Below are 18,904 nucleotides of genomic sequence, written 5' to 3' on the forward strand. Positions count from 1 at the left end.
ATGGAGATGCGCGCTTTTTTGGCTTTTACTGATGCCACTGCAATACGCAATGCAACTGCTGTAGTTTTTTGTTTAAAGAAATGGTAAGCCGAGTCACTCTAACGATCTTCATTCACGGTGCGTGGCCTATTAAAATAAATCGTGCGATTGATTGATAGATTGGCTGATTGGTTGATTGATCGAATTCTGGCTGCAGCTGGGACGGCCTGGACCGGTCGTCGCCAACGCCGCCGCCGGAGAGCCCCGACGGGGCGTCGGCTTGCCCCGAGACGAGCCCGCTGATGGAGTCGTCGGGGCTCAAGCCGGTCACCATCCAGCGCAGCGCCTCCTTCAACTTTCCCTCGACAAGCCAGCGCTCCGGCAATGCGGCCGCTGGTGAGTGCCCGCTAAGAGCCGCGCTGCTCGTGCCATGGACACCGATACGTTAAAAACAAGTTTTCCTGTATTGAAGACGGAATTGGCGCCCTTCCACACATCATTCCGCACTAGGATTTGTGACGTCAGTAATGGAGAATGATGCAACTGGTTTGGTAGAGGTTGTCTTGGCGCCTTTCTAAAAAAACACACGTACGCACGCACACACATGCACACACACACGCGCACGCTCACACATACGCACGCAAACACGCTCTCACAGATCCCCCCCCCCCCCCCCCCACCACACACACACACACACACGCACGCACGCATGCATGTCTGAGTGCACTGTCAACCCCATTTTAAGACGCACTGTACCAACTAGCCTGCCCGGCCATCCTCGTGGGCCTCACTGTCGTGCTTCCCCCCTGCGCGCAGCGGGCGCGCGTCCTCCGCCGGGCAAGTCTAGCGACGACTCCGGCCTGGGCACGGGCAACAGCCCGCGGGGGAAGAAGCCCGCGCTCACCATCGACCTGCAGCGCATCCCGCCCTCGCGGGCGAGCTCCTACGGCGGCTCGCTGTGCAGCCTGCCCATGAGCAGCAACGGCAAGATGTACGCCGCCCGCCGAAGCCACGGGGACCTGTGAGTCGTCCTTCCTTCCTTCCTACTACTGCGAGAGTGCCCCGTTGGGCGAGGCAGCGCCGCTGCGAAGAGTTTTTACCCTCTAAACACAATTGAGTTCGTCTTGGAATAGAACTCTGGTCGCTAGGGTAAGAGCCGCTGCGTGCGGTGCTGACGTCATATCGAGTGACAGGTGAACGGGACGGCACGTGAGCGGGACTCCTGCACTCCTGTCGCGGAGAACTCTGATTCTAAGGAAGCTGTGGCCTGAAGTAAGCAGGATGTCTTCGTGCCTTAGTTTTGGTTGGTTTGCAAAAATGAACGAATGCGGTTAGCGTGTTAGATGCTTGCAGCACCGTTTATCCAATTGACCTTAACTGTCGGAAGGGTGAGTACTATGCCTCATTAAACGTCGGCGTCTGCGAGGGCCTTCCTAGGACGCAGAGGAAGAGCGATCCGAAGCAGCCGACGAGCGCGCCGACGCCCTTTTCTTTCCTTTCCCTCTCTCTTCCAGAGACTCGCTGGTCATTATGCTCAGTGCTCTCTACGCCAAGCTGCTTGTCATCATGGGAATCTGCTTTCCGTTGGCCGAAGTGATCTCAAAGAGGATACCGGTTTCATTTTACGAGGTAAGCGCACGCGCTCGCCTGCTGCATAAAACAAAATTAAAGCCGTTCCACTCTATGTGAACGCTGTCCGAAGTGCAGAGCAGTGATTCGCCGTAATCCGCTCACTGCTACCACCCCATGCAATTCAAATTTCCCGCCTTCGCAGTGCTCGCGCGCCCCCTGCCTGAAACTGCGCCAGCTGGAGTTCTGGTCTTTTTGTGCTTGCTTTAATGTCGAATGCTGGAGCTGTTTTGCGTCATTTCGAACGCATAATTTTTTTGCTTGCGCGGCTGGAGCCTTTCTGCGTGATTTCGAACGCGCCATTTTTTTCTTGCGCTGCCGCTTTTTTCGCTTGCTATCGTAAAAACACCAACCCAACGAACGTTCCCAACTGAATGAACGCGGGCGCTGCCGGTTAATTACGTATGTTCTGCCTCAAAACCTATAGTTTTCTTTGCGCTAGACAATGGGGATATGGAGGACAAGCGCCAGCGGTTTTAGAGTGCGTATGACTATATAAACCGCTTGGCTTTCGAAGCCTTTGGGGTACGCCGCGACGACAGCGCTACAACGGGACGCCCTGTTGCTGTACTTGGTTCCAGTGAGCGAGCTACGATGACAAGGCGAGTGCCTAAAGTGCTCTGCTCTTAAAAGAGCGCGCTTTTATACCACTCACTCAATTTATGACCGCTTAGAGGTCACGAGAAAAAACGCGCTAAATGAAGATTTACTGTGGGTGAAGTAACACCGATGACCGAACGCTGCGCATATACACTCTAAACTTTTTTTCCTCCCATATACTCCATAGAGGTCCTTTTTCGCCTGTCCTCTAGTGGTCCTCCTTGTAGGAGTTTTTTTACTACATGGAACAGGGAGGTTTTGTTTACCTCCTCAAAACAGGGAGTTTTTAGGTTATAGAAAGGAGGTATTTAGGGAGTGTTAAGAAATGTTCGGGAGAATTTAAGGAAGTCAAAATGGAGTATTCTTTACTTCCAGAAGGGCGTTTTTAAGTTATGTTTATGGAATTTTTAGGCGGTTGAATAGGAGCCATTATGGCTCCCTTTGGAAGTACTTATGTTAGTTTAGGGGCGTTTTTAGGAGGTTCAAGGGAAGCATTTACTTCTTTTGAATGGAGTTTGACGAAAGCTTGGGGAGTTTTGTAGGCCTTCCGAAAGGAGGTTTTCAAGGCCACAAGGGAGAATTTCTAGTTCCCTGCGGGAGTACTGATTTCACACGGTTTTTCTCGATTTCAGGTTTATTTCAAACGAACTATCGCAGACAAGTTTACATGGTACATGGTGTACACAAGGAGGTTCCGAAATAAATACTTATGGCGACCTCATATTCGAAATCACAAATGGTACATTGCTAAATAACACGCCAGTTAGGAATTGAAGACCGCAATACGATGCTAGTTGAACAAAACGTAGAAACAATATTACTACAAGAACTGGAAATACGCGAAAAACAAAGATAGGCACAAACACAACCGCATGGTAAGTGAAATCATTATAGAATACTAGAGGATCGAGAACGCGTCAGTACTTATCAGAACTTATCAGTACGCATGAGCGCTCAGTACACAGTGAAAAAAATGGCTGCAGTGGTTTACAACAACAAAAAAAAAATCAGTAGGTGGTGAAATGAGCGAGAGCTGTCTGCTAGTTGAACAAATTGTAGAAACAATAGGGAGTTTTAGTATAGCGGAAAGCACCACTTTAGCGCGCCCATAGCGTTAGCGGGCACGCTAACCGTAGCATAACGAGGCGCTATCCGTTCGCGATTGCGGCCCGCAAAACGTTAACGCTACAGCTAAAACGCTATACTAAAACTCTCTAATAATAATACAAGAACTGGAAATACTTGAAAAACAGATAGGCACAAACACAACCGCATGGTAAATGAAATCATTATATAATACTAGAGGATCGAGAACCCGTCAGTATTTATCAGAACTTATCAGTACACATCAGTACTAAGTACACAAAGTGAAGAAAAAATGGTTGCAGTGGTTTACAACAACAAAACAATTTTTCAATTTGTCGTGAAATAAGCGAGAGCTGTGCAACGATTTGATATTGAAAGGTAACAAGCATTTTGTAGGTGGTAAAGGCACAAGAGATAAATGATGTAGGAGACAGACAGCAATGAGATGGCTATGGATAAAGGAGTAATATAAAGAACGAAAAATATGCTGCGGAAAACACCAGTGCGTTTTGATAAAGACACAAATGCGCCAAGAAAAGTGACCGAGTCTGACGGGTTAATTGCAATGATATAGAACAGAATGGGTGGTATCGCGACAGCTTCTTTAGAGTGAGAACAAAAAGCCATGAAATTCGTGTTTTTCGGATAATTTTTAGTTGATTCATTTCGCACCAGTTGCCAATATTATTTAGATAATTGTTTCAAGTTAAATTAGTTTGTTAATATTATTGCTTCACTGAAAGATAGCTGTATTATGAGCATACAGAACGGTCCATCAAATATCCCGTTTTCAGTAAAAAAAAGAAAAAAAAAAAGTCAGAAATGTAATACGGAATTCTTTTTGACTACTATCCAATGATTACAGGATTGAAAACAAATATTAGTGAGCGATATTGATGCGATAAAAGTTAATTAGTTCTAAATCCTTCACACGTGGTTTGGCGCAGGCAAGGTCCAAAAAGCCATGTTCCACAAACGTTAGAGCTCTGTGTGCCTTCTTGGGATATTGAATGTTGAAAATCCAGAACGATGCAAACAGACTACACAGTCCTCCCAGTAAAGATGATGCAGTCAAGACACGCTGGCCATCGATGTGGAGGCTAACTTCCCCGTTCACGGAATGCAGGCAGGGAGTCAGAGGAACATCTGCCTGAAAAAGCAAAAAAGAAAAAAAAAATGCCCCACACGTAAAATTCAAAACAGACACTATGGTTAAATGAACTTAATTCGGTACAGTAATAAAATTGTAAGGCCAAGTTCCCTGCGAATTCCAGTACCTAAATTAGGAATGCAAAGGCTTCATAAAACCAAGTGCCAGTACATTAACCGTCGTGGCTTTTGGAGCAATAAAAAAGATATTACTTCCGCACAATATACTCGAGCACAACTTTAAATGACAGTGAAGATAAAATGCAAGTCTCTGTAGGTTGATAGATTAGTTTTTGTTTTTGACTGAAAAACACTTTGGTATTGCATGATTTTGTTAACTGCTGTTTCTTGCTTTAAGATGCCAGCTTGCATCTATTCAAGTGAGTGGGCACACAGTTAAAGATGCAAACCCTTACACTGCCTCTCCCCTACCATGGTGGCTCACTTTCATAGAAAAAGTGGAGCTTTTGCGAGCTGGACGGCTGTTGCAAGCCGTGGCAATACTCACTTCTGCTGGAGGGGCCAACTTGGTTTCCGAATGCAGCCTTGCCTTGTACAGCACAGCCTATCCTGCCTTAAGATCTATGAAGTCATTCAACTCGATCATGTATCAGGATCTGCAGAAGAAAATCGTGTCAGCAAATAATGAATTCATGCCGGACAGGCACCCACTGTTTCAGTTATACTTGCAGATACCTCCACCTATTTCCCTCCTGGTGTTACATCCAAAGCTAATTTGTTACGGCTTGTCTCATCAAGTATGGTCATTTGTCATAACACAGCTAGTCATACAGGAAAGTCCTTCACTGGGTCAGAAAACACTTTCTTTTTTTACAGTAGTAATAAACTAGGCGACTCAGTCATCCGTATTCTGACACCTTAATATTCTGTGTCACCGAGCTGACAAGCGTGATTGGTGCATAAGGTCATTTGTAGCCGCAACCGTTACTACAGCCTTGTTAGCTAACGTAAACCTCGTTCATGGCACCAAATTACTTGTGATTGCATGGCAACAAAAAAAAACAGCTGAAATGGAAACGCTATTCTCGCAAACTTACCAACGCTGCATTCCACACACACCTGCCTTAGTTAATTTACCGTGATTGTAGAAGTTTCCGTCACGTAAAACCACAGTGCACTTTTTGGAGCTGCAAGCTCCGTGTCAAAATCGGGTGTCAGATGAATCGAGTAATTTTTGTGTATGGTCTTACTATTGATTATGACAAATTTATTACCAACAAAAGAAGAGTGTGTGCATTGTTCTTGTAAAAAAATGATATCCTTTTTTATACCCGGCAGACTTGTGTCATGCTACGGCAAACTCTGTTCTCTTCCATAAGGGCATGAATTTGTGTTTTTAATTACGTGGCCTTAGCTGGCGACTGACGGGCCCCGATTGTATACAGACCCCTCATTATCATCCGAAAGGGAATAAAAACATTTCGGTTTCGAACCACGTCGCCGTCGTGGTCCACACTATATGCATTTAATCGTTCGATAGGCTCATAGCATCTTTTACGCATGTCACCGTTTCCTTAATAGGGTACGCTATTAGATGTGAAGAGTCGACTCAAGCGAGCAAACAACCCCACCGAATCTACAGGGCACAGTTTTCGAAGGGGGTGGCCGTCTGATCTGCGGCTTTCGCCGACCAGAGCGCTAAGAATGAGTCAGAGCCTTGAACGAAAACAACACAAAGACATATATTTGGACAGGCAAGCCATCAGAAGCGTTAACAAATAGATATTACAAAGTAGAGCAGTTAACTAAAAAGAACACGAGCAGTTCGATGCATATGAGAGACAGAGTCCCACAATATTCACCGACCGGGCCCGACGATGCACCGCTGTCGGAGGCGATTCGGCTACCTGAGTAACCGTCACGTTGCTTTGAAACGACGCCGCGCGCGACAAACGATTTCATATCGAATGCCCTGTTACAAACCGGCCTACAAAAGAATGCGAATGCATACCCCAAAAGCCACAAACAAGTACAATAAAACGAGTGTGCGCTTTTTTCTTTGCCCGTGCGTGTACGTGCTGTGTGCGGCACGGGTACTTCGCAGTTAACCCTATCCAAACGTTTGACAAAGGCATCGACTGATGAAAGAGCACTTACCAGCGAGCTGTCCACAGCTGTCGCCGTATCCAAATGTTGTTAGCGGCCGTTCGTCGTGTGACAGGGGCACATAAAAATCTTTCCACCAAATGGCACTACTAGTCCTTCTCAAATAAGAAAAAATGATGGCCCAAGGCGAGGCGCTTGAAGCTCCGGCCGCACCAAGTCACCGGCCGCGCTGCATTGAAAAGCACGGAGGCTGTTTACATCCGGGCAGCAAGTCGTGCCGCCAGGGCAAGTTGAGTCGCTGCAGTCGGGTGCGTTGGCGCGCTGGCACGAGAATTTAAATTGTCTATATATGCGCAACCAAGCGAAGCAGATGAACATTGCAATTGTTTGCAACGGCGAGAACTGTCTCTTTGTTAGCAGCAGAGTTTGACAACACCTACCGCCAAAATAAACAGATTGAAACAACACGGCCGCGCTGTCTGCTTGTGATTGCGCTGGCTGAAGCATCTATACGGGTATACGTACGGTATCGGTTTTGTAGCTGCATGCAACTGTCACGTCCTGCTTTCTCGTTCTAATTAGCACTAGTCCACGGTTGAAGTGCTGACACACGGAAACAACACAAGACTAACATGGCGACCGCCCGCTTGAGATGATTACCCCAGATGGGGAGTTTATTGTGGACGTGGTTGTTTACAAGGGACCGAACGCCATCTCACAAATGGTGTTATGTCGTTCTAAATCCTCCCTTTTGCTACACGGATGGGCAGCGGTACTACCATGGAGGTTCGTCCACTTGTTTAGACCATGCCTAGGGAGTACATTTTTTGCTATAAGTACTTTTCAGGGCACATTACTTGATTAAAACTCCATTTCCGGCTAGTTTGCGTTTACAGTGTACGTACGAGCGATATTTCGTGTACTTTTCATCGTTTGTTTGCACCAATAAAAAGAGATAGCGCCAAAGCAAAAAAGGCTTTAGAATATATCTTTCTTCACGCCACGATTCGTGCGCTTATTTTTTTTTATTTTTTTTTTTGCGAGAGTTTGCCTTACGGCTTATGCTGTTGTGATAACAGTGGCGCCTATAGAGATTTGTGGCCCCCCTGTCTTGTTCTTTACTTTAGTGTTTTGCTCTCCACTCCGCAGCCATAAAACTAGTACAAAAATCATTTCGCGCACTCGGAACTTCTTCCTACAGCACGGCTTATCGGCGGTACTATGGAAAGGTTTGTATAGTCACAATTCGGTGGATGGCGACTGCGCGGAAGTCATAAACAACGTCATGCACGAGGTTTGAACTTTCACTGCGAGGTCTTACAGCGCGTAGTTCAGAAGTACAAACGGACACTGTGAGGCGCGCCGAGTTAAGAGTCGCGAAATAGTTCTGGCCATCTGGGTTCCTTTGATGCGGGCCCGAATTTCGTACACATGAGCGCTTTTGGCTGTCACTTCTGTCAGAAATACCGCCTCGCCGCCACCGAACATTTCGGGTCGCGACCTGTAGGCATAGCTACTAACTCTTGGTGATATGTACAAAATGCGTAGATCATGCTCCGAAGATCGCATCTGGCTTTGCATGTTTTAAAAGTGGAGTTGATTTCGCGCAGAAGATTTCAGCACACATTCATGAACGCGAAAAAAATATATTTAGAAAAAAGCTGGAAGTTTTCGGTCACAGTTGCAAACTTCAGTTTAATTGTTGGATGCCGGTCGCGGCCGCCGCTTGTCTGATGCACGGGAAAAACGAAAACGCCCGTGTGTTGAGACTTCGGCGAACGTTAGGGATCCCCAGGCGGTCAAAATTAAACCCACTACGACGTGCCTTATGTCCTGCAGGTGCAGTTTCGGTGGGTAAAACCTTCAATTTTTGCAGTTTTTTTATGTTGCAGTTCGCCTCTGGCCGTTGTTAATGTGCTCCACCTCTGTACTTTCACGCTTCTGTGAGAAGTTAACCAGTCCCGCGTCTAATGGAAAGCCAGGTATCTGGATTTTGCGTGTGGAGGTCCAGCCTGTGGGACTTGGCGGAAAGTTGCGGCCAGCAGTGGCAAGCGTTCCGCGACTGCATCTACGACGCCGTTGCTTCCAGGGCTTCTACCTGTACCTGTACTTCGGCAGCATCGCCTTCCTGCTGTACGTGTACGTGTTCCTGTTGCGACACGACAAGGTCAACTCCAAGCTGGACCACCTGACCGACACCTTCAGCGACAAGCTGCGCCGCCTCATCGGCCTGCGCGGCACCTCGCGAGGCGCCACCAACATGGAGATCCCGCCGGCGCCCAAGAAGCGCGTCTACGACGCCACCACGCACGCCGGAAGCTTCTACCTCAGGCTCGGCGCAGTCGGTGAGAATTCGCCCCATTTGGTACTCTCGTCGTGCGTCCGCCTGGAGAACCGCTGCGTATACAGCCTCGGCCCTTAGTAAGGAAACCAGCTCAAGAGGTTTTGGTTAGCCCAACTGGCATAGAACTTGCGTGGAGAAGAACATAACTCAAATTATCATTGAAAGTAGCGAGTATGGAAGTTTATAAGTAAAGTTCAGTCCCAAACTCACCGCGTGTAGTACGCGGGTAGCCGAGGGGTCTTCTCGCCCAAGGTAGTACTATATGCGAAAACAAATGCAGGATTACTTCTTAGAAAGCCTGCGGTGAGTCCGGGACTGATAATCGAAGGGCCTTATTGTACACCTGCAATGTCAGTTGGCTTGTTTTCTGATTCGCATAAGGTATATGCCTTCAGTATACGTTACGTTCTGTTTCATTTTAACGTCCCGGAACGAAGAGTAGTAGTCGAGCACGAATGCGCCGGATACTGAGCCATTCGATCCCACGTGTGGATGTGGCTCTAAATGCGCCGAACGACCGCGGATGGAGACGTGCAAGCTAGGGAGGGTGTCACACCGCTAAGATAAGAGAGCTGAGATAAGCTGCACATAAGTTATGATAGGCTACGCCTGTGCGACTATTGCAGTCCCAGTTTTGCGTGGCGCGAGAGTTGGAGATTTGTCTCGTGAAAGGTGGAAAATGATATTTCTCGGAGCAATAAAATTAACTCGTTTTCATTCGAGGCTCACTTCATCATCCTCAGTGGAACCAGTAGGCATGAATTGTTTGTTGAAATGAGTCAACTTGAACTTTATACAACTGCCGTAGCGGTCATTAGTTTTTTTATGCGTGTCCACTAAGCTTAATACACACAAGGAAAACAACGATACGTGCGTACGTAACTACGTCCGCCTGAGGCGAACGGTATGAGTACATTTAGGCCAAGTACTGACGTTTTCTCGAGCCACGTTTCAAGAAGCGCAGGAAGCAGGGTGACCCGAAAGCTGTCGGCAAGCTTTTACTGAGGCGATCATACGGCACATCGCTCCCGAAGTTTCCGCCGTTGTTTGCATGCAGCACGCCACGGTGTCTGCACCTTTGCGGTATTTATAAAGCGCGCGCCAAGTCCGATCGTCAACTGTCTCTTCACCACATTAGGGAGTTTTAGCATAGCGGCTAGCGTACGCTACCCTAGCGTCTGCGGGTGTCGGGATTTAGCTGGGCATGTGCACAACACTCGTTCCGGTGACGGGCTTCGCCGCGGCCGCGCATTTGTTCCGGTGACGGGTAGCCCACCTCGCCGTCCCCGCGCGCGCGCATGCGCAGTCCTGTCCCGGTCGGTACCCGCCGCCGGTAGCGTTGTGTACGCTAGCCGCTATGCTAAACCTTTCTATTTCCTAAATGCTTCGTGGTGAAGCTTTAATTATCCTTTGAAAGATGAGTGCTTTTGCGAACGGGACGCGGTAAAAGCCGGGATGATATGCAAATTATTGACACTAAAACAGCGCAAAGACGAGGACGGAAGAAGTGACAAACTAGAGCGCTGTCACTTTTTCCGTTCTTGTCCTTGCGCTGTTTTTAGTGTCAATAATTTGGATATAAGCTAGCCCCAGGTCAAGCCTTACTAACTTATACGAAAAATTCTGATGGCTTTCGAGTCTGTGCTGACAGAACACATCCTTCCTTGCATTAGAGAGTTTTAGCATAGCGGAGCGTCCGCTAACGTCACAGGAGCGGAGTACCGGGACCCGACTGCGCATGCGCGCGCGGGGAGGGCGAGGCGGTAGCCCCTCACCGGAAAGAATTAGCGTTCCCCGCGAGGCATGGGCGACCGTCGCGGCGGGACGAATGCGCCCTGCCCAATCAAGTCCCGGCACCAGCTGCCGTAGCGTTAGTGGATGCTAGCCGCTATGCTAAAACTCTCTACTATCGACCTCATCCGGGACACCGTTATGTGCTGATGTAGAGGACGTTCTACCCCGGGGGCTATCGAGAGAGAGAGAGAGAGAGAGAGAGAGAGAGAGAGAGAGAGAGAGAGAGAGAGAGAGAGAGAGAGAGAGAGAGAGAGAGAGAGTAGAACTTTATAGAGCAAAGAGGCTGCTGAGCTCTAGGCTTCGCCTCGTGGTGGTCATCCCTAGTCTAGGTTAATTGATTTTATAAGGTTTAACGCGCCGACGCTACAAAGGCGATGAGGCGCACCGTAGTGGAGGCCTCCGGAATAATTTTGACCACCTCGTGCGCCGATATCTCCACGAACACACGGTGTTTTCGCTCTAGCCTCCATCACTGCTGCCTTCATGGATCCAACTGCTTCATTTCTTGTGTTGAGCTAAATTTTCCTTAACTAAGGCTTCCACTTGTTGAGACGTGTTCCACGGCGTTTTCGCCTGCGGTGGTAGCAGATGCGCCGTTCAAATCCTCGTTCCTTTGCCGCCTACTCAGACGTCTAATTAGACTGCTTTCTAAGCTGTCTGGCTTGCTGTCTGTGAATTGGAACGCACTCAAAATTGCGCAATACAGCAATGCCGAAGACTCGAACCACTGGAAAAAGTCGCCAGTCAGAAATAAAAGTTCCGTGGTCTGTTTTTCACATACAGCCGCTGCCCTAGCAGGCTCAAATTATATCAAAAAAGAGACTAAAAACGGGAGAAATGGGTGAGGGGGACAGAATAGCTTTTTTCAGCCATGGCGAAAGGAACTCGCCCGAATCAACGTGTATTGAAAGCCATGGTTGCAAGGCAGCTATACTGGCCCACTGGTGGATGGCTTGTGTCACGAATTCGGGGCGAGCGTGCCCGTTATCTTTACCGTGTAAAGGAAGCGACGTCTAATCTCGAATAAGATAAAAAGCGCTGCGGTGGTGCGCCTAATACCACCTTCGGGACGTGACTGCAGACGCCGGATTTCAAGGGAGGTGCGTGGCTTGCTGAAACTTGAGCACCAGGCAGGATATATTCACATAGAGATTAGTGCCGGAAAAAAAGTGCGCGCCAGTCCACCCTGTGGGGGTGGTTGGGAAGCGAAGCTTTATACACCGCCTACCACGCGTGACTACGGCCCGCTTGCGTTAATCCCACGTTATACGCTGTACCTGTAATAACGTTCTTTATTATTTCACTTTAGCACGGCGTTCAGAACGGCTTTTCGATCGGTGTGATGCACAATCAAACTTTGCGCTTTCACCTCAGTAATATATTGTAGCAGCGGGTCGACTGCGACGAACACAATTTTAACTGTTTCTGGTTTGTTTCGTACGAATCGATCGTTGAGCTGTCTACCGCATATCCGAAATGCAAGTAATCCATAAACCGGCGGAAAAGATAGAGGGAAGTGAGAGGCCATGCGATGGTGCGAGCTTCGTAATTTTTACAAACTCCTAGCGCATGCACAAGACGCGCACACAGCCGCTACACGTGCCGCGGGCGGAGCGCTCAGCGGCGTGAGAGGTCGCGTCACGCTGTCACGTGGAATTAAGCGAGAGCGCAGGGGTAAACCCGCAGCTGTACTCGGTGAGTACACAGTCTGTCTCCCCCGTCTCCGCGTGCGCTGCTAGCTCAGTTGGTAAGACAATGGGCGCTCGTTCCGTGTCTTTATTTGGTCCTGGGTTTTATTCCTGGGGGTGTCAGTAATTTCTTTTATTTGTTCGCGGGAGTTTTCTGTTGACGCCGACGGGCGCGACAGAACCATAGTACAAGGCTTCGCTTTAAAAATGTTACTGGGTACAGCTATACTCGGGTACAACTCAAGAACGGCGACGGAAGTTTCCGCTGTGCCTCATCACCGTAGCCGGATGTTACTCCGCGCGGCGCAAGTAGTGCATTACTGGGAATATTTTGAACATGGCACGAGCCATTTCCGTGGAGCCATTTCCGTGATTTATTGGACTTAATATGCTTATAAACTACTGCAGCGACGACAAACAAGCTACGTGAGAAAATGCAGACAATATCACGCATTCATAGCAATCTCCTTTCAAAACGCGCGCGTCCGTTGATATCCAGGTCCGTCGCTTCGGCGGAGCGATACCGTACATGAGCTTGTTACCGAGTGTAGTGTCACAAGATAAGACACAGCGTACCGTCACTGTGGCCCGCACTGAGGTCACTGAGGCGGTGGCCATTTTGGTGCTTATCAGTGTTGCCAGACTGCCGCTTCTGCGGCCTTGCCGCTCACTTTGACAAGTTCATTTGTAAACAACACTGCCGAAGACGCAGCAACACAGTACAGCCGGTAAAACGGTTGTCTATAACAGCGATTTCAACTTCAACCAGCTACATCCGAAAACTACCGAAACATACTCGTTCCAAACATGTCGGAGGCAAAAGCGAAGGGCTAAGACTTCAGAATTCCGGAGTAGTTTTATTCAAATCCCGCTCCGGCGGGGCAGGATAGGGCTGAGAGTACGAACGCTGTGTTATAGACAAGCCTTTTACCGGCTGTACCTTCGGACACATGTCTGCACGGCTCCGGTCTTTTCGGTACAGGACATTTCGGTACAGGGCGTTTCGGTACGGTCTTTTCGGTGCACGGGCGTTTCGGTACACGGGCGTTTCGGGACACGGGCGTTTCGGGACACGGACCTTTCGGTACAGGACATTTCGGTACAGGGCGGTTCGGTACAGGTCGTTTCGTTTCGGCGAGTGCTTTAGGCTGCGAGCGTTGTTTAAGGGGTGGTTACAAGCACGGAATTTGTACCTATTTATTACAGATGTTCTTGTTCGAAATTCTGCGTTATTTTAGGCCAGCAGTTGGTTATGCGGCCTTCCCAAAAAAACCTCTGTTGATTTGTTAAATATTAGCTGCGATATTTGTAGCATTCAGACAACCTATAAGTGTTCATTATTTTGTTTCTTAGCGACCTATTATCACCAGAATGTTATATAACAAATCAGTGATAGTATCATCGTGTTTTTCACTCGTTTTTTTTGACGACTTATCACCTGTTTATTTTTTCGAAAATCAGTGAGGTAAATATTTTCTTTTTGCACTTTGCGGAAACCCTTCGACAACGGTTGCGGGAATGAGTCCCACCGCACGGGAAAGGAACCTGTCCCTTTATAACGTAATGACGAAGAAGTTGCAATTTCTTGTGTTTCTGCATTTGTGTGCGTTGCATTCTTCTGATAACGCAAGTACTTGAGGTGTTATTAGCAATGCATTACGGAAGGCACCTATTGTACCTTGCCGCACGCTTCCGTCCCGAGTTATTCGTAGTTAGCAGGGACTGCGGCGGGTTTATTGTGTTTGTGAATCAAATTTGGAAATGCTTTGTAATGACGTTGAAAGCACTCTGTAATGTTTTATGCAGCATACATACAGTTATTCTTCTTCGCAAGGACTGCTCATCTGAAATTCTTGGCGTTTTGCTAATATGGTCGTGACCTGAGACCAATGTCACCTGCTGCTCCCCATAATCAGTACTTTTTTGAGCCGCACAGCGTTAAAATGATGTTCGCAGAAGCAGGTGTCGGCACGACATTATACATGGCATATAGATATATAAAGTGCCGACTGCAACATATATATATACTTTATATATATATATATATATATATATATATATATATATATATATATATATATATATATATATATATATATATATATATATATATATATATATATATATATAAAGTGCCGACTGCAACAGGCATGCTGCAGGTTAAAATGAGCCGCTGCAACTCAAATCGTGTGGGATGATGTAAGTGAAAAACCCAGTGTAACACATTAGCGCTACAATTCCGACGGATAATGTTTCTAACTGCACTGTTAAACCATTTCATTCTTATTTATAAGATAGGTGTTTACTTAGTGTAACAGCCCTGAAGAGCGCTTTGTGCATAAGAAATATTTCCCGCAGCAAACATGCACGTCAAAGCAGCGTCCCCGAATAGGAGCGACGTTGGATCGTGGCTCATTGGTACTTCTGAAGTACGGTACTTTTGTGACAAAGAACTTCGCTACTCAGAACAAAATCGAAAAGAATGTCTAAGTAATTGAATAATTGATTCAAAGAACATTTATGCAAAAGTAAACAGATGAAACAGGATCGAGGAACTACCCTCAACAAATATTTACAGGAGAAATCGCTTGAAAAGCATGCGGATTCGTAAGTAGGCGTTAAATAATCACAATATGAGCTCAGAAGCCGTCTTAAAAAATAGATCCTAGAGATCCTGTGCAAAATCAAATCAAAACAAAAACAAAATAAAGAACTAACTGATATGTTCATGCAGCGAAAACTCTTTAAACCCGTAACTTTTTTATTCTGGACCAAAATTTTGGACCGAAGGGGCTGCGGAACCCCAATGGAGGTTCCCCGTGGGGTCAGTCACCTGTCTTACCAGAATTTCTCTGGACGCACGGAGAGTGGGGGAGGAGCGTGCATGGCTTGCGGCGGAGCTTGCCTAAATCGCTCGCCCTAAGATCGGGCTCCCGCTGACATTCGTGCCGCTAACCATTCGGGGTACCAAGGCATTTTTTTTTATCAGAATGCGCCGAAGCCCAAGAGATCACGTGGGCGACGACGGTATGGGAAACGCGAGGGCGCAAATTAAAAATTCAGCCCCGCGAGAGGACGAATATTTAGTATTTCTTTTTTCATTGTAGTGTTTAACGCGCCGACGCAAAACGCAGGCGATGAGGCGCGCCGTAGTGGAGCGCTCCGGATTAATTTTGACAACCTGGGGATCTTTAACGTGCGCCGAAATCTCGTACACACGGGCGTTTTTGCTTTTCGCCTCCATCAGAAAAGCGGCCGCCGTGGCCGGTAATCGAACCCGCGACCTCGTGCTCAGCAGCGCAACGCCTTAGCCACTGTGCCACCGCGGCGGATAGAAAATACATGATGATATTGTCGCTAAAGAAACGAAGTAATGAACAAGCTATACATTTTCTGGCTACGGTTACGCAAATAGGCATTTTTTTGGCAATGCCGCATAAATTTCTACTGGACTAAAGTAACGCAGAAATACAAGCAACAACAGTTGTAATAAACAGGTTCGATTTGCGTACTTGCAACTCCCATGTTAACAACGCACGCGAATTTGGCCGCCTCAAACGCTCGCTCGAATTCGTTTTCGCACCGAAACGACCTGTACCGAACCGCCCTGTACCGAAATGTCCTGTACCGAAACACCCGTGTCCCGAAACGCCCGTGTACCGAAAAGACCGTACCGAAACGCCCTGTACCGAACCGCCCTGTACCGAAAAGACCTAGACCCATGTCTGCAGCCGAAATGCTGCGCAACGCGTTATCCTTGATTCGCGTTCGGAACGACGCCAGTCGCGCGCAGCCGCAGAGCAGGGAGGACAAGCTAAGCTTATACCAAATTTGACCGACTAAAACACATAAACAACAAAATGGCTGTGCCCATGAACCGTCGCGGTGTAAACAAATGTCACGTGATGCGAACTGACCAATGATCACGTCGGCGGCAGAGAACAATAGGAGAAAAGAGTGCCGATACTCTAACTTTATCACTAGGTACAGCTACCCCTGTATTTAAGGCGGCAGGGCATCGAATGTGTAACTCAGGGGGTGCGGTTTGGGCTGCCATTTCGAGCCAGCGTGATTATATCTATTTTTATCTTATCTTTCATTTCTAAAAAAACAAAAACGGGCTCACGCCTTCCGCTACGCGACAGGCCACGGGGATTAACCGGGTGGCACTGACATTCATCTGCTCACCATTAGCGGCACGAGCCGTCAAAGTGTTCGACGCGGGTCAACCAGACAAAAGTCGTAGTATCCCAAGACTGACCGAAACTTCAAGACTACGGACCGCCGGCGCGAGCAGTGAATTACGCGATCACGGATCCACAAACCGGCAGTGTGCGCCCCCCCCCCCCCCCCCTTCCCCCCCGCTCCCACTCAGGTAGCAAGCAACGACAGTCGCTCCGTAGAAAATGCCTTGTATCGACAAGCGTGCATGACATACCTCGTGAGGGCTGTCAGTCGTATCCCTCGGACAGTAGGCCGAGTTTCCCCGTAAGGAAAAAGGAGGCATGCGAGGGAAATCCTTCGCCCAACCAGGACAGGGGTCTCACGAGCCCGAAGCGGTTCTGCGCGCCGCGCGGAGGGGGCTAATACTACAGTGAACTAGAATTCTGATTTACTGTAGTGTGTGTAGCTAACATTTCACATCCCTATCATGTCTGCATGTGCATATGCATATCATGCATCTCTAAGCCTTGCGCCAAGACATAAACTATCGCTCAGGTTATCTTTGGTGTGCAAAGAGCGCCGTTTATCTCGATTTAATTAGCTTGATCCCTTATTCATGACGTTACTGGAGTACATAGGTGATTTGATACTCGGCTTAGCCCAGCATTGCTGCAGCGAAATTATTTCTTTTGTCCCGGGCGAAAAGCACATTTTCGTTTCTCACACGACGTTGTCGACGTCGATTCTCCCACTGTGGAACGAAGTTATAATAAAGCAGACATCCATGGCTACGTTGCGCTGAGATATGCTGCAAGATTTGTGCCACTGCAATTTCGAATTTAAAATTGTACCATACATAATAATTGAAGGAAACTTGATATTTTATGGATGAAAGTAGACTATAAGGGTTGTAGCTGCTTCTCTGCCGACCTGATGGCAAAGCTCCTAGCGAAGTGTATCGGTGGTCGTCAGAACAGACACCACAAAGCGCATAGAGTGGGGCGTTCGAGGTTTTGCGCCAATCAACAACAGTGGACAGCTTTAAAAGCGATGCAGGCTCTCATGATGGACTCAGTAAAGACATTTGTTACATATCCCTTCTCTTCGTCCTGGTCGTGGCAACGTAGCTCAAGAAAAAAAAAAAAAAACGGAACAGCGCGAACGAAACAGGACCGAGGAATAGAAACACATTGAACACAAACGTGCGCGGTCTACGTAGAATACAAACGGGCGCTGTGTTCTACGTTTTTCTTTTTCTCGGTCCTGTTTCGTTCGCGCAGTTCCGTTTTTTCGTGAACATGAACCAACTAACTCACACCATACACCTGCTGGCTCAAGAAAACTGCATTTAATAAAATTGTACTCCCGACGGTGCGCCTCGAAGGGGGCTGTTGTTTCCCGTTCCCTTTTTTCTACTTCCAGCTTTTGGAACGGGGAGCATGATCTACTCCGGGCTGGAGTTCGGCCAGTTCTTCGAGATGGAGTCGGACTCCAAGTGCTACAACATACTGTTCAGTCTGACTCCGGCTACACGGATGGCGTTCACTTTCTTTCAGCTCTATTTCATCTTCATCAACTCGAGGGTGAGTGAGCGTGACTAATTCCGGTTTGGGCAATTGTGAGAATAGAAAACTAGAGAGAGGGAACGACGTAATTGGTTTGTTAAACGCCTCACGTATGCGTGTAGTGAAGAGCCCCGGGTTTTTTAGTGCTGCGACAAACGTTGTTCACAAAAGCGTTGTCGGATACCGCCAGCACCGGTAAAGACTCCGCGCGCCCTGTTCGCCATAAATTAGAGAAGATTCCTCCAAGGACTGTTCAGGGGATGTGAAGCAAGTACTTAATTGCGTAAAGCCACCTACCTGTAAGTCTTGTATGATATGACAAGTATAAATTTATTTCAAAATTTCAACTCGCGTGGCTAAGCAAGCGGCCGAACGGTGTGGCATATCCACTAGCAAGAGCAGTGTGGGCCTCGTTGCCTGGACCGCGTCGCCGACATGGCTCTTGCGGGCAGCGGCAGCACGTAGCAGTATCTCTCCTTTAATTTTTTAAGGCGATATCCTCAAACCGTTACGTTTCAAGAAGGCGCGTTGGGAGGTGCATAAAATAGGCGGTCTAAAATAAAAACATCAGGGAAGCTTGCACTCGCGCGCAAGACTTGAATGGCGAAGCGGTTGTAGGGGAGCATTGCCCGACACATAGTTGAGTTTCAGTATCATTGTTGATTTGCATAGTTGCGACGCTAGTAATTGTCGTCCTATGAATCGAAGTGGTCATCGCGTCGTCTTCGCGGCGAGTGGTGGAAGCGAAGTCATCCTCAGCATTGCAGACTTCCACCGGTTCAACTGGCGAAGCTTGCACTAAGTTGCGCAAGGCTTGAACCATTGCGAAGATGCAGGAT

The 18,904-nt window shown here is 47.9% G+C and overlaps 1 protein-coding gene across 3 annotated transcripts in view; it reads left to right on the forward strand.

The window, feature by feature from the left end:
• Window positions 1-18,083, forward strand: part of LOC144173891 (proton channel OtopLc-like) — a gene marked incomplete at its 3' end in the record, with an annotated part of 91,802 nt that extends 73,719 nt beyond the window's left edge. For all 3 annotated transcript variants that reach the window (XM_077702202.1, XM_077702203.1, XM_077702204.1), the window contains 5 exon segments: window positions 197-375; window positions 796-1,000; window positions 1,494-1,608; window positions 8,600-8,855; window positions 17,923-18,083. In XM_077702202.1, coding sequence (XP_077558328.1) covers window positions 197-375; window positions 796-1,000; window positions 1,494-1,608; window positions 8,600-8,855; window positions 17,923-18,083 — 916 coding nt within the window.
• Window positions 18,084-18,904: the final 821 nt, after the last annotated feature.

This window comes from Haemaphysalis longicornis, unplaced genomic scaffold (genome assembly GCF_048455015.1).
Source record: "Haemaphysalis longicornis isolate Haplotype H1 unplaced genomic scaffold, Haemaphysalis longicornis Haplotype H1 scaffold_3, whole genome shotgun sequence".
Lineage (NCBI taxonomy): Eukaryota > Metazoa > Arthropoda > Arachnida > Ixodida > Ixodidae > Haemaphysalis > Haemaphysalis longicornis.